The sequence below is a fragment of the Crocodylus siamensis genome, chromosome 4, assembly GCF_052110815.1.
Source record: "Crocodylus siamensis isolate JL-2025a chromosome 4, ASM5211081v1, whole genome shotgun sequence".
NCBI lineage: Eukaryota > Metazoa > Chordata > Crocodylia > Crocodylidae > Crocodylus > Crocodylus siamensis.
Genome location: NC_143398.1, coordinates 236568966 through 236591721, shown reverse-complemented (window position 1 = coordinate 236591721; position 22756 = coordinate 236568966). Strand labels below are relative to the sequence as shown.

At 44.5% G+C, this 22756-nt stretch overlaps 2 protein-coding genes across 5 annotated transcripts in view; one reads left to right on the top strand and one right to left on the bottom strand.

Moving 5' to 3' along the window:
* LOC149867692 (TGF-beta receptor type-2-like) overlaps positions 1-11407 on the top strand; it is an 80418-nt gene extending 69011 nt beyond the window's left edge. For all 4 annotated transcript variants that reach the window (XM_090045959.1, XM_090045961.1, XM_090045960.1 and 1 more), the window contains exons 6-7: positions 1060-1187; positions 4886-11407. In XM_090045959.1, coding sequence (XP_089902085.1) covers positions 1060-1187; positions 4886-5098 — 341 coding nt within the window. In that variant the 3' untranslated portion in view covers positions 5099-11407. The remainder of the gene's footprint in view (positions 1-1059; positions 1188-4885) is intronic.
* OSBPL11 (oxysterol binding protein like 11) overlaps positions 11263-22756 on the bottom strand; it is a 71640-nt gene continuing 60146 nt past the window's right edge. Inside the window, exons 10-13 of the mRNA XM_090045958.1 lie at positions 21860-22046; positions 17979-18161; positions 17152-17305; positions 11263-12977 (exon numbers count right to left, since the gene is read on the bottom strand). Of these exons, the coding sequence (XP_089902084.1) occupies positions 12906-12977; positions 17152-17305; positions 17979-18161; positions 21860-22046 (596 nt within the window). The 3' untranslated portion in view covers positions 11263-12905. The remainder of the gene's footprint in view (positions 12978-17151; positions 17306-17978; positions 18162-21859; positions 22047-22756) is intronic.

Here is a 22756-nt window from a genome sequence, read left to right as displayed (position 1 = left end):
TGTATGCTGACAGTGCGATGAAATCATGCTCTAATGGGGAGGCAGCAAGGTTGGAAGGCCAAAACCAAAAAATCCTCAGGAGAAAGATTATGAAACATTGACAGGTTTTTAAAGATAGTCTCCCTCCTCCATGAACTTCTCACTTGCAGGTCCAGATGCATGTACAGCAGAGACTGGCAGGGGGAGGGTGTCACAACTTTCAGATCAGTGCTTTTACTTAAGTTTTTTTTTTTTTTTTTAAAGCTGTAGTGGAGATGGACCTGATCTTAAACTGCTCATGGCACTTTCAGCTCAATATTTGGATAGTAAATTACAATTAGACTTTGGTGTTCAGGACTTCAGCCCCATGGCTGTAGGCATCAGGGAGGATTCCCTCCACCCACGACAGCATGGTTACCTGCGATAGCAGGGGAGTGGATTTGGTGAAGCAGGTAATTCCTCCTGGCCCTACAGTTCTTCCCCCGCCACCCCCAAAGCTTCCTCAGCAGCCCCAGATACTAGCCAAGACTGGAGGAGAAATACTGTGGGAAGTGGGCCCGTGTTCTCATATGGTACAAAGAAAACCCTAAAAAGGCCCTCCTGTTCAGGGCCATATCACTCACCAGATTTGGCTCCTTTCACATCCATCTGCAACATGATTAGTCTGCTGGAATCTCCTGAGCTTCTTTTATCTCAATTTATGACCTGCCATTACAATAGGCCTTTGGCAGTAGTGTCACCTTGTCTCTTCTCTTCTCTTCTCCGCTTGCGATGTGCGTTCCAGTTTTTGCAGTGTACGTGGGCTAACAACCAGCGACATCTTTGAATTTGTGATATACAGATTATATCTAATGTCCCTTTCTGGGCCTTGATTTCTACAAAAAATATGTAAATCTTGCTTCTAACACCCAGAAACTGCAGGGGCATTCATCTCTGTGGTTCTGGATTTTTTATCAATCTACATAAGTCACGTACTGTGATTTAACAGTGAGCATATCAGGCAGAGCAGCAAACACGGGCCTACCATGAATCCACAAATGACATCTGGTAATGCTGTCGTCCTGTTTCACTTTCTTCTAGAGGTAAAGAGTTATGAGCTGCCTTTTGGGTCAAAAGTCCAGGAGCAACCCTGCGTGGATACCATGAGAGACATTGTGCTGCATGGCAGAGGACGCCCAGAAATACCTAGTAACTGGCTTGTGCATCAGGTAAATAGTAATAATAATAAAAAAAATACACAAGGTTATCATAACCTACAGTAGTTATTCATACACCTGATTTGCAATGGACATGGCTACCCTTGAATGATGTTGACAATGCACTGGTGGTCCTAGTTATTCAAGTCGGAGAGCGACTGGTTACTGCACTTCTAAACTGCTAGGACCCAGATGTCCCAACTGCCTTTCTTGGGTTCTGCTCCCAAATCTGGGGTAAATTAGCTGATCTAGGATAAAAGCACTCAAACCTCACTGGGCCCACAGTTTTCTCCATAGGTAATATCTGCAGTCAGTGAGCATACCAAATAGATAACATTATTGTAAGCTAGGACAGTAACCTATTACACTGGGGTTAGGCAGTAATACAGAGCTCTTGGACATAAGGTACTTTTATCAAAGAGGAAGTCATGAGAGTTTAAGACTAGTTTTTATGCTGTAACACTTAGGGACCATGACTCTTCCAATTCCAAGAGGACTTGTATAAAGGCACACATGTTCTATAGGGACTTCACACGCCCAGCAAAACAGGATGGGGCAGGGAAGTGAGCTGCATTAGGTTTTGCACAAACAATAATCTTTGCAATCACTAGCTGATGTTCCAAGGATAAGACCGTAATCTCCAAGCCATGATGCTACAGGTTCCTTATATAGCAAAAAGGACTTTTGCATTACAAGTGCAAGGAGAGATGAAGAGGGAAGTAGTTCTTTAAAGGAAAACCTTGTACAGAAAAATGTACGGTAAGCAGAGAGAGAGAGGGAAATGAGGTAGAATTCTGGGAAGCCTTTGATAAACCATATGCTATGCTTACACTTAGAGGATGCTAGAAAATTAATACTTTTTGCAGAAAGCGCAACCTGGAATTGTTGAGCTGGAGACCTCAGCCGTAACAAATTATACTGTTAAAACAAAGCAAGATATGCACCAAAACTAGTCAGTCCCAGAAGCACATTTTTCGCCAAAAGCCACACAGTATGTTTGAAGCACTAAGCTCCCACCACACAGGCCCAAGTCGCCATCCACATGCTCTGGGAATGAAGGCAGCTATAAAGATCCTGGGTGGGTTTTTCAAAATTGCCTCGGTGACTGATCCTTGTGTGTTCAACAACCCCCCAAGACAAGGCAGCCCCCTGAACCTCATGGAGGGGCGTTGGAATTGGATGCAAAATACACACTTACTTGGGACTATCCAAAACCAGACTCTGAAGGCTCAGCTCTGAGCCTAGACTATTTTTTCCAAGGTTTTGAATCATGGTCATCCTTCTGACATTGTAGAGCTAAGATTCCCAAAATGCAAAGTAGGACAGCACCACCTGCTGGGAGAAAACCAGAACATCTTTTTTTCATTTGACAGCTCCCTCCTTCCCATCACCCCACACCTTCTTCCTCAGAGGCTTAATTTGCTGCTGAAGAACTGACACAAGTTGTTCATCTTAGGGAGAATGACATACCTGCCTGCTCACAGGCAAATACTGGCAGAGGGCCTGGAGGTCAATTCGTTATTTGAAACGGGTGGCCAGCCAGTGGCATAGGTACCACAGGCAGCCTCCATGTGGCAGAGCACAGGAGTGTAGTTGTAGCCGTGCTGATCTAAGGACACAGGCAGACAAGGCTCTTTGGGTAAGTCTGACCACTGGGGAGACAGGCAGCACAGCCGGAGGGAGGGGAGGAAGTGAGACACAAAGCAGATCAGGTAGGGAGCACAAAGCAGGGAAGAGAAAGCGATGCAGATCAGGCAAAGGAAGGGGATCAGAGTGGTACTAGAGGAGGCTGTGGAGCTAATTTGTGGCATGCCTGCCAAAAAGGTTGTCCTCCACCAATTCAAAACATCAGATTTGTCCTACTCTTCCCTCCAGGTTTCTTAGTCAACTGAACCCCGCGGAGAGACTTCTGAAAAATAAGAGGACACGGGAGGCCGACATGAGAGCACTAGAAAGTCTCTTATCATTTGTGTCCATGAGATTGTGTGCATCATTTTAATTGCAAGTGAACAGAATACACAAAGCCTCTGAGAATCCGTGAGGCTTTACTCAAAACAAGTTCTTCCTTCTTCCAGCAGTACTTGTTGCTAAATCTTGCTATAATGATGCAAAACACCAGCCAGAATAGCACTGGTGGGTGAAAGGAAGGTGGAAGAGCCTCTGTGCAGTTATTAGTTTGCACAAAATTAGCAGCTGAAAGCCACCATTTTCTTTCTGCAGATAAAAATTTTAGTTTTATTTCACAGCACTATAGGAGATGCATCGCGTGCACATGCGTGTGTTACTTATATATTTTTTCTTTATGCCGGTGGAAATTTTAGTTTCATTTCAAAGCACTACAGGAGATGTATATAAGCTATATAGTTATATAGATACAGGAAACCCTCTATTTGCAGGTTCGGCATTCACGGTTGCAAATATTCATGAATGCCAAACCCGCATTTTAAATACACTTTATACACTTACAGGAGCTCCTTGGGAGCTCTGTGCTTGCTGCCGCCGGGCTCCTGCCCCAGCTGCTGGGGGCACTGCATTCATGAACGCACTGCCTTATTTGCGAATTTCACCATTCACAAGGGATATGAGAACGTATGCCCCCTGAATGGCGAGGGTCTCCTGTATATAGATAGCTCTCTCCTGTAGTGCTTTGAAATGAGACTAAAATTTCCACCTGCAGAAAGAAAAATAATATAAATAATATAAATAAATAAATAAATAAGGCTTACTGAGTTTGGCCATTGTACTCAAGAGACTTGGATGTGTTCTGGAGCACACTGAGAAGCATAAAATCCTGATTACAAACTGATGTTAACTTCGTGGGAAGGGAAAAAAACCACAAATTTCCCTCGTGTATCAACTGTGGGATAATTTATTGACTGAGGAATCAGGGCCCAACACACAGGTTCACAAATGGAGAGTGCTTACAGAAGATGAAGTTATCTGGCAAAGCTGGCGAAGGGGCACTGGAGTGGGTGGCGGGGTGGGAGTTGGGTGTCTTGGGCTCTGCTCAGCTGTTTGTGGCCTCGGGCAAGGCACTCCAGGCCTCTGCTTCCCCTTCTCATTTTTGTTTGCCTTGTCTAATCTGCTTGGGGCATCCCAAAGGGGAGTAGGTTGGAGTGCCTAAATCACCTAAGCTCCTTTGAAAATCCCACCCTCGGGGTCATAAACTTTTGCGTCAAGGACAGTTTTGCTGTGCTAGATATGGACAGCCTGATGACAGCTAAGGCTCCCATAGCTACTGCACTATCAATCATTAGATGATTAGCTTATACCATCAGTCATCACATGAAGGGAAAAAAAGTTCAAGAGCCCAGCAGTCCCTTGAGCTAGCTTGGTTAAGGTACACCTGTACCCGTAGCCAACACCACATTAGGGAGTGATGTGCCTGGTCATCTCTGACCAGCTCCTCTTGCTGGGTTGAATAGGTGCAGTCCCATCAAGCATCTTGGATGCTTGTGGCAAGAATTCAACTCTTGCCTCTGGAGCCATGACCAAGACATCTTAAGTAAACCATCATGGAGCCTGAGTTCTCATACTGTGAGATACCTTGGATACCCCCGTTTCCTCCATACTTAATGTTGGAAACATGCTCGAGGCAATTCATCACAGAAACATCACATTCCTCCAACGTCCTTGTTCACAGTTCTGATACCTCTGCTTCTTGCTTCCTCTGCCCCTTGCAAACCTAACCTCAGATCCTCTCACTTCAGGGAATGCACTTTCTGTGCGACACCATCACAGAGTGCTGGGATCATGACCCCGAGGCTCGGCTCACCGCCCACTGTGTAGCCGAGCGGTTCAACTTGATGGCGCAGATGGACTGCGATGACATCCTCAACAACAACATGGACAACGAGGCTGGCAAAACAGTTTGCCCCAGCAGCGAACACCAAGCCAGCGATGAGAACAGAAACAGCCAATGACAGAAAGCGAGAGGCCTTCTACCAAAATGAACAGGAGGATAAAAGGCAACCACGTGGCTCTTTCATAAAAGGCTGGAGTTCTTTTTCTTAAAATAAACTTAAGAGCTGAGATGTAACTTATTTATGAGACCATTCACTGCAGGGGCACAATGCAAAGTGCGGTGGGCTCTATACTTTGGCTGAAGTGCAACCTTGTATATGAATATATTTTGTACTTGAGTGTATTATAATGTAAGATGTTTTCTTTACTATTTTTAAAAATGTTTCATCCTTTATTAATAAGTACCTGAATCCCACAACTTCCTTTGGGCTCTTGGCTTTGAGCTTTAACTCTTTCCATGCTCCTTTTGGAGCCACAGAGACTTCCCCCTGGTTTTCCAGTCACTGGTTGCCACAGATTTGCATCAGTTCTCACAACAGCAGCTCTCTCCAGCCTCAGGATCTCTCAGGGACTATGCAAGATGCAAGGCAGAAGCTCATTCACACCGGCCCCAGCTTCAATGATACCAACCCCAGACGAGTCAGCTCTCAGGTACTGTAATAAGGCACTGGAGAAGTCATTTGGCAACATCATGATCTGTTTTTGCTTCCCAACAAGTAGTGCTTAGGAATGCGTGACCATTCTGGCTGCATAACAAATGCAAAAACCACTCAGATAAAATGACAAAAGGGACCAGTGCAGGGAGTGTAGCTCACTGAGAACCACCTGTGCAGAACACCATGCTAAGCCTCTGTCCCAGATCACAGTCCAACTCCCAGCTGTCTTCCAAGTCCGGGGATACCAGAGGTTTGCCCCTGGGAGATATTTAATGGGTGGGACAGAGCACTGGGAGCTGCCTAATAAAGGGAGGACATTGCAGATGTTTATGCACAGTAGATACAACATTGATGGCCACCCTTAAGCAGCCCTGTTACAGGCTGCATTAAAGTGTCTCACAGGCTGCACTTTAGGAACCCTTGGTGCATGACCGTACCTGCAGGTTAGGAGTACTGTGGGCAGGGCAGTGGCCCAGCTCATCTCGGGGACCTTGTCCACACCCATCTTTAGTGATTCTTAGGCTCAAGTGGCAAAGACCAGTTGTGGGCTGGGCTGGTATTCCCAACTATAGCAGTACTTTGTCAGGCTCCTTGCTATTGGAAAGCCTCTTGCTGTTTTCTCTGGCCATCCATAGCCAGTCATTCCCACTTTGGGACACCTTACTGTCAGCAGTGAGAGCACTGTGGTTTTGCTGCAAAAGGGAGCCTGTGTACTTAAGTAAACACATGGAACTCATGGTCACAGGACAGTGTAAAGAACCAACAGTAAACCAGGCCCTAAAGAGGGATTAGACTGATTCATGGAGGATTGGTTTATCATGAGCCACTAAACACAGTAGTTAAGGGCTTACCTGACATAGGAGGAATGCCCTATTACTAACACTCTTCCTCTAAAGCATCCACTACTTGCCACAAGGAAAGACTGGGCTAGATGGATCTTTGGTCTGACCCAGAAGGTTCTTAGGACACAGTCATCTGCCCAGGGGTTTTAGAAGAGGTAGTTGTGCAAGGGCCACATTGCAAATGTATAGATCCACTGCACAGGTATGGGGAAGGGCAGGACAACAGGTGCAAAGTTCACAGGCTCCAAGATAAAGGCTGGGAGAGATTCTGCACAGAGCCTCGCTGCTCCGGATTTCCACAGCGACACAAGAGCCCCAGCTCTTCTCTTGCAAGCTGAGGACAAGCGGTTTCTACACTACACAAAATGAGGGAGCAGAAAAAGGACAGAATAAAGTTCTCTCTCTCCTCTCTGATCTTACAAGGCAAAGGAGGGAGAGAGAGAGAGAGAGAGAGAGAGACTGACTGTGTCATTAATCTTAGGGAAAGTCTTTACCAAAAAAAGGGTTTGCTAGATACGCTGGCAGGCTCCTATGTCCTCTCACCATCTGTAGCCCCATAATATTCTCAGCTGCCTCATCAGATGACCTAGGGCAGCAGTCTGCCTCTTGCGACTTGTGATTTTGAGCCATTCTTCAAGCTTCTCCCTACGCTTGGGCCACTGTCTTGTATCACGCATTCCCTTCAACCCAACACCCCCATTTTGCACTCGCATGTAATGCATTTCCTCTCCTACCTCTGTCTGCACAGGAAGAGAACAAAATGGCCTTATACAAGGCATACGCAGGAAGGAAGATGTGAAACTGCAACAGCAACATGAAGGGGCTCTTGGTAGTTAATATGTGGTCTTGTATCTCCTTGTGAGCTGCCTTCGTGAAACAATAGCAGGGTAATTCCTGCATCACACTGTGCAGCACTGAGTTTACAATTAATAGTCTGCTGAATTAAGCCCTGAGTGTACAATTAATATTCTGCTGAATCAAGGCGTGGACCATACAGAACCAATAAAAGCTTAAGCAGCTTCTGAGAGCATCCTGGCATCTTACAAGCTTAAGCTGTACATTTCTACAAGCAGCATGTTCAGACCATATGTAAAGCTTGCCTCTGAAATCCAAGGGTGAAAGACCTAATTCTCTAGCTAAGGAAGCAGGCTCAGTCTGCAGGGCCCAGACACGTGGCTCATGAGGATGATGCCAAGAAGCATTTTTTTCACAGCTGAAAGCTAGAGCACTGTGATGAGTGTGACATGAAAACACAGAAAGGGAGTTAAGAATGAGATAGTTTCCAAAATGAGCTGCTTTGACATTAGGAATCCAGGCAGGACTCTGAGCTGAACACTCAGCACTTGTGCTGACCTTGAACCTGGGGCCCTGTGGCTGGTTGGCAGCTCTGAAAACAAAGCTGTATATTTAAGCTCCTGAATCCCTATGAGGGCACTGAGAAATTTCAGCTCTTCTAAAACTTTTACTTGCATGTGCTGTTTGCTTTAAAGACACCAGGTTTAAGATGAGTTTAAGATCAGTGCATTTCACCCCTGTGCTTCCATACCTGAGACTATTTCAAACCCTGTTGCACAGACTAGTGGTGGCCAACCTGCGGGCATGAGGGCCACAAGTGGCACAAGCAGCCTGTGTGTGAGGCACATGGGAGATGGGGCAGGGAGCAGAAAGCAGAGCAGCAGCTGAGACAAGGGAAGGGGATCAGAATGGCACTTGGGGAGGGCACGGGTCTTAGGATATGGCAAAACTGTCAAAGACAAACTATATATTTCTGTGCTTTGCATTTCTGTAGGAGAAATCTCATTGCCCAAGTATCTAATACAGCTGCACTACCAATCAATCAGTTCATCAAAGATGACTGTCCATTTGATATTCCCACTGTCTAAAATTCCAAGAGAGTCGTTTTCTATTGATGTTCTCAGTTTCTAGCAGTAGTTTAAAAACAAACCTACATATTTTAGTAATACTGAAAAATCTGCTTTTATTGCAAAAATGATTGCTCCCATTTTTTCATGAAATATGTTTAACACACACAGGGAAAACAGCATTGACATGTGAATAAATAAAACACCAGAAACCTCATCTTCCCCGTTGATTTAAACGGTGCCAACTTTACTCTAATACAGTAAGTAAGAGTAAAGGCCAAAATATAGCATTTGGCTGTGCGCCCAAAGCGCCAAAGTAACAAACTTCAGAACTATGGATCAAGTTATGAATGAACACAGTCCCATCCATGTCTCCACCCCACCCATGCTTTTGACACAGAGGTTGTCTGGTCTTAAGCAACACAAGTCTAAAATGATGTCCTTCAAAGTGACTGGGAATCTTCAGCCGCATACATTTCAAACAACTGCAATGTGGTATTCAATTGGAAGAATTCTGTCCACTTTTGACCATTTTCCATTACCTTCTTTACTCATCCAAAAGCAACCAACCAGCTGGTGAAGACTAACTTTAAGTCTTCACCAGCTCTGGTGGCCATCAGATTTCTACACGGTCTTTTCATCACCACCATCATGGTCAAGAAGTCTTTTCTTTCCTATTTAAGGAGAGTGCTCCGTAAGTGATCATAGCATTTCATTTGGTTTGCTATCAATATTAGTGGCAGTTTTATGGAGAATACCAGGTGGAAGAAAGCAAACTAATACAGCCCTGAAAATAAAAAAGATGAAGGTACGAAAATGTCTCCGTGCACTTACCTTCTTTATGAAGAGCTGTCCAGCTATGGCTCTAAATCCAAAACTTTAGAGAGAAGGCTGTCACTTAACCTGTACTTGCTTATCAGCCAATGGCACTTTTGAAGGAGTTACTGAGCCGTCTGCTGTGATGACAGGGTGCCAGGAGCTGTTGCTGTTGGATTGTGAGCAAGACCACCGGTTGCCTCAGCTGGCAAAGATACACTTTACAATAAGCAGTTGTGAAAGATGCAACAAATTCAGAGCAAGATTTCACTGATTTCCCATTCTTTGAAGTAGGGCAGGGCCCAATGGACCCCGCGCCAAACACCGGGTGCCCCAGCTTATAAGACCGATTCCCAGGGAGATCACCACCACTTAAAGGCTGGGTCCCAGAGAATACAAGGAATACAGCATACGTCAGAAGGCGCTGCAGGACCAGGCAGGCCTTCTCCTCCTTCGCAGCAGACACCATGTGCCATTGCTGCAGTTTGGTAGATGTGCAAGCTGCCATCCCTCAGACTTGCAAGCAGACATTTGCTGCTGTTCACACGGTCCATGCAGGGACTGAGGGGACAGCTACTCCCATCTGTAGAGCAACAGCAGTCACCATGGCCAGGTCACACCTGCAAAAAGCTCTAGCCCACTAGCCCCACCTCAGTGGAGAGCTCTACTACAGTTGCAAAAGTGGGGGTCCTCACCAGTACCCCCAATGGGGAGACAAGAGGGTGACCCCACCCAGAGACCCAAAGCATCATGAGTGATATTTAGAGGTGTCCCCAAAAAGAGCCCTCTATTAAGGTCTGTGGGTTAGGGGACAGCCTACTGGCCTTCAGGTCATCATCTTTCTCACCCCCAACTCGGTGAGCTGGGGTGAGGTCTAAAGCAGTGGTTCTCAACATTTTTTTGTACCAGAGCCCATCTGTAAACCTCAATGGCCAGTCTCAACCCAATGCCCCCCAACCCCAGGCCCCAGACCCCCAGTGTGGGGCAGGGGAGTGTGTGTACAACATGGGGGGGGGCAAGCAGCCCCTTGCAGGCTGGAACTCTGCTAGCTTCCAAGGGAAAAGCCTCAGTTTCCAACATCTCTCTCTTTTAAAGTAGAATCCATTTTTAAAGTTTGTTCACAACCCTTTCATATAGTCTTACAACCCATTTTATGGGTTGAGAAACTCTGGTCTAGAAGAAAAGAAAATGCAGTGCTCCACATAGCCAGCAGGGTACTTGTGCACGTATTTTCTGCCACCCCAGCAGGACCCTCTATAGTGTCACTATTTTCCATCCCCTTTTTTTTAGCTTCTGGGGTGGACGAGGAGCAGAGGGGGGCTGAAACCTCCTCTCCTTCAGCACAGCTCCCAAACCCACCCAAAGAAGGGAACATGCCACCAGAAAGGCAGGAGACTCCATATTTCATGTGTTTTGCATAGGTCTCTCCTATCCCTGTTACTCTAAATCTTATCTGAGCCCTGGTAGTAGCAGAGGTCATAGCATAGTAGTGACAGCACACCCATATTTAAGCACACGGCATTTGCACACATCTGTGCAGTACCGGGGACAAAATGCAGTCAGGTAACGGAAAATGTTTCAGTATTCACAACGTTTCTTTGCTTTTACAGGATTAAAGGCACATCTTTGCACTTCATTCACCTCTAATTAAGCAGGTTATTATTAAGCTCTGTTGCATGCAATTTCTTCAAGGTACATACAGAGACAGCGGTTACCTTGTCCAATAAGCAGAGGCTGCCGGTCCACAGAGAGGAAAAAGTAAAAAAGAAAGCATCAAATACTAGCAGCTTTGCTGAAATCACATTTTAAAGTGGCTCTCTCAGTGTGCATTTATGACCCGATTTTTCAAATGCACAAAGGCAGTAAGAGGAACTCAATCAGCAAGCTTCAGTCATTAATTGTACTTGCGTTATGAACTTAAGCAAAGTATTCCACAGTTCACAGGAAGGCAAAGGGGTGTATTACAGAAAAGTAGAGCAATGTTGCTCAGGGCTTACATTACGTTATCGTTCTGTAGAAGGAAACGATTATTACTGTGGGTTGCGGTGCTTGGACGTGACAGTTTGAAAGCCCAGATAAGCTCAGACAGATGGGTCTGTAGACAAAACAAGGTCATCATTTTGGTATTTTATTCTTCCCCCACTTCTCACACATGGACTCGTATTGAGATCTCAGTGCATTTCACAGCAAAATGTACAAGAGAATCAAAATAGTTGTGCATGAACCCAAACTTTTTTTTTTTTTTTTTTTTTTGCACAATTTACAATGTGTGTGGAAAGTTAACATGGTTACAGAAACCCTCCGATCCATTCTTACATTCTGATCCCTTCACTGGAAAACACCTTCTTACCAGATCACACGCTTATGAGTTCCCGTGATGATGGAATAGGCATCCAGCCATAAGTGACAGATAATGTTATATACACTGATTGGAAGACTACATCAGAAGAAAAAACAGAGTAAGGCACCACTCTTGGAAAATTAAGGTAGCTTGTAGTAACAACAATAACGAAAGCCATAATCAGTACTACTCTTTAATTGCCAGCAATTCTTAGATTTCAATAAAATACTTATAAAAAACGAAGGATGTTTGTACCTGAATACAGTTTCCTGATATCTGATTGTGTTTTAATTTTATACCCAGTCTCCAGCACGATAACCTTTATCACGTACTTATGGAAAACCAAAACCGGAGTCCGCACATCCACTGCTCACACTCAACGGCTTTGCTTTGTCTTGACAAATATATAGAGGAGACAGATCAGACCAATCCAACAGACAGTATGTAACACTGGTACATCACCTCCGAGATGGTCACACAGACAGAGATGCGGAAATGAACACCACAGTTACATTTCCTGTTCCATTTGAAAACCTAAGTCCTTGTGGGGGTGGGAAAAAAAGGGTCAAATCTCATTAAATTACAATGTGTGTAGATCTTAAATAGTCACCTCAGAAAGATTTAATAAAATTAGGAGCTGAAAAGTGTCTGAATTACTTCTCCAAATCAAGTCCATTTTCTTTCAAGTATATTAAAATGCTTCAGAGGAAAAAAATGTCTCCATGGTTACATTTCTAACCAATTTTATAAATCCTTAAAAAAAAAAGAAAGAAAGAAGGTAGTCTGTATAATCGATTCCCCGTTCCTCCGATGCATGCACACATTCTGAAGGAAAGTAGGTCTCGTCATGATCCAGTTGATTCTTAACACTGATTCCAGGCACAACTTCTGAACACTTCTCCAGTTTTCACCCAGAAGGTTAATTACTGGATATACAAGCAGCAAAAATTGCGTGCGCGTGGGTGGGTGTCTACCTGGGTACTAAGTATCTCAGTTATTAAAACAGAGCTTGATGCACAGATTCTGAAAGAAAGGTTCATAATGTCACTCCATAGTGAAGCCACTGGGGCAACAACACTGTACCTGCTTCTGCTGTTGAGAAGATCAGATGCTTTGTAATCTTAGGCAGCTTTTGCAAAAGGACCTACTTAAAAGAACATGTTATGTAATTCAGATAAAATCTTTTGGATCAGACAAAAACAAGTTGGTGATCATATCTGGCAAGTATGTCTTCACACCTCTGGGGGGGTGGGTTTCGTAACTTTAAAGTGCCCTAGCATTTTTATTCCTTTCCGTTCACTTGAATTTGTGCAATTATAAAAAGCAGGACACTCAGTGTGTAATTACTGTGGTTTGAGAGGGAGAGAAACCTTAGATAAAACAGGAAAACTCATCTCGAAGAGTCTGATTTAGTCCATTTGCTGAGTTTGGACGGCAGGGACACTTTTCCAAAGGGGTTTGTAATAAATCCAGCCATCTCCCTGCAAGTCAAGTAGAAAAATAAATTATATAGAATAGTTATTAAAAATACTTACCTACATGAATTCTGTCTGCAAACTATCCAAGTGATAGCAACTGAAACCAGGACTCAGCTTTATATACGCTTCTTTGGTAAAACAGGACGGCGCATAGACAGTGCAAGATTTTCCGCGCAGGCATCACAACATGTCTAAAAACTCAGCCCACAAAATATTGGCTGAGTTGGCTTGGCCTCTCTACCAAGATGGACAATGGTGATGGCAATGCTAGAGCCGATGGGGATTTTGCAGTGGAAATGGCAGCCCTCTATAATCTAGATTGAGATCAGCTATGTATTTCAGAAAGGCCAAGCAAACTGAGAAAAACAGCTTGTAGTGGTTTGCAATTTCAGCTACATTTGATCTGATAATCCAGAGATGAAGTGGTCTATGGATCTCATCTAGCTAGCATCTCAAATCCTGTTTTTATTAAAGTACCTGAAAGCAGTTTCTTCTTTTTACCCACACACTCTAGAGGGAAATGTTTTCTCCTGTCAACGGTCAGGTGGGGCTGCAATCAGAATGAGCCAATTAATTCTCTTTCCTTCTTTGAAAAAAATGTAGTTCTTGTGTTTACAATCAACTGAACTGATCAGCTTCCTTGTACTGGGAAACTAGTAGTCTCCAACACCAATATTCTCCTCTACATTTAGACAAGTTATCTTCTTTCTTCCTGACCTCCCCCCTTCCCTTCATTTCTCCTTCACTTTTCTACAAGCACAAAGAAATCAAGGCAAGCTTTCAGAAATCAGAACACAAGATTTCTTTGGCTTTGATAAAGCTCTGAGATCAAAGAGGCTATTTGAGCAAAGATTTTGAATAGAGACAAGAGATGGTGCTGAGAGAAAAGGAAGAAGCAGAAGTGGTCCAGAAAGTGTTCTGCCAATGGAGGATTATCTTCAAATAATGTGACAAATGATGGAAATTTCACAACCTGCCTTGAGAGATTATTTTATGGCCTAATGGAAGAAAGGTTTCCTTGACATTCAGCTTTGATTTTTCCTCTTATTAATGCCAACACATTAAGATGAGTGCTTCTAGAATCACAAGTTTTTTTTCCCTTCATTTTTCAGGTGTTTATATACTGTTTCATCTCGTTAGTTAATGATTGGCCATAATACATACAATTAATTTTACTCCCAATCTTTCCTGTAATCCATCCCTTCAGAAGCTCATTTGTTTCTCTCTTCTTCCAAATATAAATGCAAGTTTCCTGGTATTCCTGTTTCTAGCCACTTTGATACAAGGAAATTAACTCATCCTTTCCATTTTTCAAAAAGAGGCAGTTTTTCTGTGTTTTGCTAAATACAACCCAAACTGTATTTCCTGCAAAGGCTGCAGAACAAATAATAAATCAGTAATTCCAGTTTCTGGTTTCCAAAACAAGTCAATCCCTTAATCTGCCATACGGTTGAGTGCAAAGCTGTTCAGAGTTAAAGTTAGGCTCTTGTACAGCTTTTAAACACTTGCAGAAAGAAATTCAAACTCCAGTAGTTTGATCTAGCTTTGGAAAGAAAGCAACTTGCAGGAGCTCCCCTATGAGTTTTGGGTCTGCTAGGAGAGATTTTTGTTTTGGTTTTATGCTTTGTGATAAGGCAATCAGATCACACAAATCTCTTTCACAGTAATGCACAGGGTAAATTAGATTTATACCACCTACTCCCTCCCTTACAGCTCACTATGCTGCCTAGCTAAGCAGGTTCTAGTTGCAACAGGAAAGGAAGTCTAGTGTAAACCTGTCATGCCAAGGATTCCCAGTCTTTCTCCATCACCTCGTACAAGTTCACCGAATTAAGAAGTCAGCTAAGTCATTGGTCAAGGCACTGAATGGACAAGCTCTGACAGACCTGGCAAACAAGGGCATGGAAAGCTGAGGTAGCAAGAAGAATTTGGCGTCTGGTCTTGCCAGACAGAGTGAGGTTTTTAGTTTTCATCTGCATACAGTATAATCTGCTTGGACAGATCCACTTGCACTTTGCTATGGCATTCAGTGGCTTCAGCTCACTTCAACACACAAGCACACATAAGCATGCCAACTTGCACAGATCTCAGCTGAAAAATAAAATATAAACTTTTGTTGGGGGGGGGCAGAGGAAATGGTACAACAGACGAGCACTTTCAGTTGCAATCGTTAGGGGTGAACCAATGAAGATTTTCTTGGCTGATACCAATAGCCGGTTATTAGTCAGAAATATTGGTCAATACTGATCTGATTTACACGAATGCAGCTCAGCAGCTTGAAGAGCAGTGTCCTGGCAGTATGTCTGTGGGGGAAGGGGCATGGGGGGGGGGGGGCCAGATTGAGGCCCCAGCTGTGAGTATGGCAGGGACAGCTGCCCAGCTGGCCAGGGTAGTGAATAAGACCCCAAGGCTGGGAGCGACATGGAGTCGTGGGCAGCTCATCCAGGACATACAGAGGGGGGCAGGGGAGTGGCTCCCTGCTGCTGTATGCACCCTCGGGGGAGGCATATGCCCCCCCAGATTCGTGTGTAGTGTTAGGGTGGGCTGCCCACTGCGGGCTCGGACCCAGGGGCAGAGCCTGCCTCTTCCCAGTGTGGGGGCTCAACCACAAGTGGGTTGGATGGGAGTGGGAGCAGGGTGGGTGGCAGCAGTGCTGCGAGGGGTGGCTACAGGGAATTTAAGGGTGGCTATAGCCCTGTCCCCCCCCCCACCCCAAGCACCGCTCATGCTCGGGGCACTCTGCTCTGCTGCCTTTCCCTCAGAGCCCTGCACTGGCTGCATGCCCCCTCCTTCCCCCCCCTGCAGTGGAGGGCTCCCGAGGGAAAGGCAGCAGACCAGAGTGCCCCGAACATGCGCAGTGCTTGGGAGGGGGGCTATAGCCACCCCAAAATTCCCCACAGCTCTCCCATAGCCATCTCTCCTAATGCTACCACCACCTGCCCCATGCAGCTGAGCCTAGCCTGCTCCCAGGCCCGCCCCCTCCTTCCCTCACCAGGGGGTACAGCCCCTGGTTCCAGGCCTGCAGGGGGCAGCCCACCTCTGTCCCACACACAAATCCGGGGGGAAGGCACATGCCCCCATTGTCTGCCCCAGGGGTGCATGCAGCAGCAGGGAGCCACGCCTCCTCCCCACCCCAACACCCACCGCCTGGGCAAGCCACCCGCAGGTCCATCCTGCTCCCAGCCCCAGGGTCCCATTCATTGCCTGGCTGGGCATCATCTGCCCCTGCTCCTCTCCCTCCCTCACCATGGGGGCCTCAATCTGCCCCCCGCCCTCCCCCCCCCACTTCCCTCCTCCAGACTCACTGGCAAGGCACTGCTCTTCAAGCTGCATTCCTGGCCACGTGCATGCATCCAGCCAAAAAAAGCCAACTGCTGATAATGTTAATTTTCCTTTTATCGGTGCCGATCTGATATGTGGTCAATATCGATTCTTAAGCCACCATACTTTTTTGACAAGACAATCTAGATCCCAAACAGATAAGCTATGAAATCAAACACTAAGCAGTTGATCCTGATAGACACATTGGTTTAAACAGCACAATAGTACTGATTTTGTGGATACAAGTGTTAAAAAGATACTAAAATGACACCCATAAATACAGGGAGAAGATGACAGAGCAACCAGCAGGTAGAGGGAAAGCTAGGCAGCTCCTCTTGGGGAATTTTCAAGTTCAGTGCACATAACAGACAAGATCTTGGGACCTTTGGAGGTTAGCAGTAACGAATGCTTCCTTCAAGTGGCTTCATTTCTTAAAGATTTCAGTTGCTTAATACAGAAGACTTGTTAAAACATCAGCACAGTCGACCTCTGGGAACAGAAGTAAGTGTGTGTGTACGCATGCCTTCTATAAACCCTAACAAACAGTATTTTTATTTCCCTAGCACTTACGAGAAATGCTAGGCCCCTGACATTATTGTTTATACAGAAGGTATTTAGCATCATTTACTTGGCTATAGAGTTGTCCAGGGAGCAATGATGAGCCACAGAATAAAAAGCTATTATTTTATAAGAACACTGATATTTCTTTAAAACATATAATATGTAGTGGGATTTGCTGTCAACAGCTCTCTTTAACAAGTCCTCTATAACCTTAACACCTGAGCTTAAGATACATACCCACATATACACTATCATTTCTTACACACACACACACACACACACACAATTTGCTTACTTCTTTAAGAAAGTACTTAGTGCGCCATGGAGTTTCTGTTTCCACACGAACTCTCTCTTCATTTCTCTGCTGTTCCTCTAGGGCTCGCTTATGCTCTGTTGCTTTATCGATGTCTCCATCCCTCAGAGACTCTGTTACATGTTGCCATAGTCGCCTAGAAATCAGAAAGTCTGATTCATTTCACATTTTTCAATGGCTCTCTGGAGCTCAAATGATTGCATTCCAGAGGTGGTGTTCAGCCAGCAGCACTATAACCAAGCTATAACTCTATTACTTCTCAGGCACAGTATAATATACAATACAGCTTGTTGCAACACAGGGGTGAAGGGACCTCACTGTACAGCCTTCCACCTCTGGGCTAGCAACTGAACTGGCCCGTCAATGAAGGCAATAAGGGATAGTTCAGTCTAACCCCAAATGGGCATGTACACACATTAAAAAGCAACCATGCAAATTGAGTTCAACAGGTAGTTTCTACTGAGAACTTCCCCAGACACAAACAGCTACTGCTGTGTAGATGTGGATTACTGTTCATTTTGCTTTCATGTCCAAAGGCCAAAGTCAAGGCCGGGGCCCCACTGTAAAAAGTATAGGGCGAACTTAGAAGAAAACCTGCTGTGACACCTAACACTTACCCGCACTCTGTATTTTCAGTTGAGATGGCTTAGCTCTAATCAGTACTGAATTTTTACAACCGTTACAGCTCTCCTGTGTCACTGCAAAGGATATGTAGGTCTGTGGATCTTTTCCAAGCAGCCTAATACACCTGCTGAGGACCAATTCTAGACAGTTGAGAAAGGGAGTAAAGAGCCGTGAGCATATTTTACCTAGACTCAAATGGCCCTTGCTTCTCCAGGGGCCGGACTCGCTTCCTTGTCACCGACAGCTTCGTCAAGTCCACATATTTGATCTCGCCGTTGCCGTAGGTGAATTCCAGCAGGCTGTTCCATTCGCCTTGCACTCTGCAGACCACCGTGTTGCTGGCATTTTGCTTTACTTCCCCAGTCACTCTGGAAAACCATTGGGAAAAAACACACCCCACGACTGAGAATGGACTGCCAGTTCTCTAATGGCATGGCCATTCTCATTTCATTTTGAAAGATATAGCACGCTAGTCCTGTGCGGAGGAGTCCACTGATTTTATCCTGCTCTCCTCCTGATTTTCATACATCACTACAGCTACTTTTGTTACGAACAGGAGTATTTATTCAATATGATTTTTAACTGGAGCAACACAGTGATTAATAAAGTGCCTTTCTGTTCACACCCTTAATCTTCTTAATTTAATTGTTTAAGCACAGTGGTAAGCATCAAATGTTTGTGCAATCTGAAAGACAATGCCAGACATTTAAACAGCATTGCTGCTTGACTTACAAACTACAGATAGCTTCACTCTGGGCCTTAGCAAGGAATGTTTTGTTAAAGTTGTGTAGGTCCTTTTGACTTGCATGTCCTTCTTTTAGCATTGTTTTGTAGTGCTCAGACATTCCTTGTATTATGCATCATGCAGCACATTGTAGCAGAGCAAGTATCAGCAAAGGACTCTGCATGCATTCATTTACAAGTTTTTTTTTTTATTATTTCAGGTAAGCTGAATGGCATTCACACTGCTCTTCTGAGAATTATTAATGTCACTATTTCAATACAGAAAACCCGAATCTGGCACAGAGCTGACAAGCCAATATCCAACTGATGTCTAATAACAAGCATTACTACAAACAAATCTATAATGTTGCTATAACAACATTCACTGCCAGTCCAGGTTGCTAAGAAAACATTGCTGCTTGCGCTCTCAAGTTGTTGTGGCAACATCCAACTACCACTGCTTCAAAATTTCAATGGAAACACACTTGAAGTGCTATAGCTGTGTCAGAATGAGTTTCACCTGAGCCTCTGTGTGAATTCCTATTATTATACATAGGGTACATGCCACACTATGTTTACAATACCATACATCAAAGAAATCATTAAGCATTACAATAAATTCCACATTCTTGTGTTAAAGAATGGGCAGGACAAGGCCATTGCAGAAGGGTTGCAAAGCTGAACATACGATGCACTGGATACAAATAAAAAGCAAAAAGTGTTCCCATTAAATTGTTAAAAAGTTGACAAAACAAACAGGAAATATAAGTAAGACATCAATGCTACAAGGATCTCTGAAAACCTGAGGGTACTTTATATTTAGTTTCTACCTGCAATTTCAGATTTAGCAGATGAAACCTCTGCAGACACCTGACTGCTGTATTTTCTCATCTACAGTATGCCCTTTATATAGTATGCACCTTGATTTTGAAAGGGAGCCTGAAGAAGGAAAAAAATGAAAAAAAGGTCTCCTACCAAGATAAGGCAGTGGCAGAAGCTTGGGAACGAAGTCTGTTCTCAAGCCTGCTGTACTGGATGGGGCCTGGACTGGCTAAGTGAAATGGGTCCAGGGCCATGTGGCGAGCCAGACCTCTTGCGCTGGCTCCAGGCCACATGCCGGGTTGGACTGAGCACACCAAGTCCAGGGTCACAGACTGAATCCAGCACCACCTGCTAGCTCCAGCGACTTGTGTCAGGTCCAACCCAGTCCGCTGGCTCCAGGCCCGTGCACCAAATCCTGGGCCACACGCTAACTCTGGAGCCACGTGCCACGTCAGATGTGACACGCAGCCCCAGAGCCACTGGGAAGTCCCAGACTCAGTGCATTGGGTCTGACAGTGGAGCAGCACACAAGGTCTGGGGCCACAGACCAACACCAGGCGTCTGCCCGATCCAGCATGTGATTGGGGAGGAGTGTACTCTTGTACTCCTCACAGGTCCAGAAGTTGGGAAGCAGGGGAGCAGTGGAAGTGTTAATTGCTGTGATTCTCAGAGTTGTGGCTATTAATGCTGCCACCACTCTACACTCCCCCCTCAAATTTCCAGACTCTATTCCTCATATATGATGTCCCAATTTCTCCCTGCTGGTTTGGGGAGAAAAGGTGCAGGCTATATGCAAAATAATAAATAAGTAAATAACTAAAAACTGTATATGAATTTACAGATGCTGCCCTAATTGCATGTACCTAGACTGGGGGAAGTCACTTGATAATTTCATTTGCCGGCCAGATGCTAAACATTTCCACGAACGGGCGGTACCCAAGCACCCATTGTTCTCAAATTTGAGATGCTTTTCATGCTCAAGACAGCTTCCATAAACTTTTTATTTGCAACAGTAATATCAAACTGCACATCTGCAGTGAACCATCACAACAAAGTACACTTAAAAGCCTCCCCTGTCTGGGTTCAACGTGAAGGAAATATGAAATGTTTAAGTAAGCATTCTTAACAAGTACTAAGTTCAGTGGATGGCTGAGAGATGAACATGCTGGGAGCTGTATAACAATCCATGTAGTGCCAGAGACTTTCTTACAAACTTTTTTATTTCCTCTTCATTCAAATCTCCCCACCTTTGTATTTGTTCCAGATCACTTGGTCTTGCAGTATAGAGTTTCTTACAATATTGATGGGCCTTGTAGTTGACAAATGTTTGCCTTTTGCTCTGCCATCTAAAACGCTTAATGTAAAACCATCCTTGTCTCCGGCCCTCCATGCCAAACAAAACCCATTTAAATGTGTGGGAAACAGGAGAGGACTAGAAGATGCAATCCCCACCTCCCCTGGCAAGACAAGCAGCTCATGACTACCCTGTCATGAGCCATGTAGCACAGGGCTCACAACCATGGTGGAAGTCATAAGTATTTCTTTCCACTTCATTAAACTACAAATCCTACAGTGGAGCAGAAACGGCATCTGTCACACAGTTAAGCTGAGAATCCCTATCTGATGCTTCACTAATCAAGGACTAGCAAGTGAGTCATCTGGAAAAGCACAGGCTTTAGGACAGTCATGAGGTCTAGAAAAAGAAAAAAGACTTAGCCAATTTCACCAGTCTCAACAGTGGCCAGTACTCCAGAACCTCCACCTTTCTTTGCAGTCTTCAGGTAATTTATGTGATTACTTACACCAATTATAATGAATATATTCATCATTTCTGTTTGCTTACTATAGCTAATGGAGTTTCATTTACATTATAGGAATCTGAATATTATTCCTGTATGCCTAGTTGGGCAATATAACTTTCAATTAAATAGAAACCCATCACTGGCATTACATTTCTCCCTTCTTAGGCTGAAATCTCTGCAGCACCTTTAAGTTCAGTTTTGACAGCAAGTCAGAGATGCTATCTGGGGTGTTGCTGCTGTGATGAAGAGATGAAATGCTGTGCAACTGCAACATGCTTTACTAACATGAAATGTCAATCTGTTGTTCAGGCAGATGTATCATCCTCTTTTCAAGCAGGGAGTAAGCCAAAGGCAACAAGGTTAAGCGACTCGCTTCTATTACAAAGCAAGTCAGTGGCAGAACTAAGAATAAAACTTGGCAATCCATGCTCCGGCACTAAGCATACACAGATTGTTTCAGAGTTGGCATTGTAGATCTTTGACCCTTGCTATTAACTGTCAAAATGTGTGGCAAAACCATGCAGGATTGCCCCAATATGCTACAACCTTTTTTCCAGGAGTAGGGAAAAAAATGCCTCTTTAAATACAGTTGTCATCTCAGACTGTCAGGTCAGTGCAATTCAATATGAAAAAAATGGTGACAAAACCATGAGTAAGGCAGTTATTTACAGAGTTGAAATGAGGGTACAGGGTGTAGGGAAACGCGAGAGCATTCTTACCGATGAAGCTTGCCACCGTAGAATGGTTTGGTATGGAAAGTAATGCTTGCAGAATACCCTGTCTTTGCACAGTTAATATTGACCTTTCCTCCCAATTCTACCCAAGGAACTGTTAAAATTGATCGAGCGTATGCACAAGGTAGAGAAAACGTGTACTCCTCTCCGTGTTCCAGGAGACTTAAGAGACCTGCACACAAAGAGACAAATGTCATTAAAAGATGTCATAACTTAAAATACCAGGAGAAGTTGCTGTGGATTGAAACGCACACCCTTATTACTGCTGCTTTCCTCAGAGTAAAATCACCCCCTGTCTGACAGAGCCCAGATACAAGAGGAACGGTCCTAACTCCTGGGTGTTGTCAGACTTCTCAAAAACAGACAAGGCCACACACTGGTTACCACTGCATTTGCCATCAGCCTTGAAGAGATCTGCATCCCAACCCTAACATGAAATCTATGAAACATTAGATTCCAAAGTCTGATCCTAAAAGCATGTGGTTATATAGGCTGAACACAAGTAACTTCTCACTTGCAACTGCTTTACTGGTAACTGCAAACCATGTACATTCTGGAAGCATGCTACAAGCAAGACCAGGAATGAAGTCCCCAAATGCATGCAGTACAGAGGGCTGATGTCCTCCTTCCCTTCTCCATGAAAGTGATCCATTCCACCCTTCCTGAAAAAGAGCAGCAGGCATGGTCTGTCTTCCTTTTTCATTGACAAACAGTTGCCACCTGATGCATTCATCATTAGGATAATTTACACGTAGTAAAACTCAAATGATCTTGCAAGGTCCCTTCCAGCCCCCAACAATCTATGAATGCAATTCTGTGCTGTGTCCACAGTTGATGCTTTCCTGCAGCCTTAGGTCACTTTCTCTCTTCTGACACTTGATT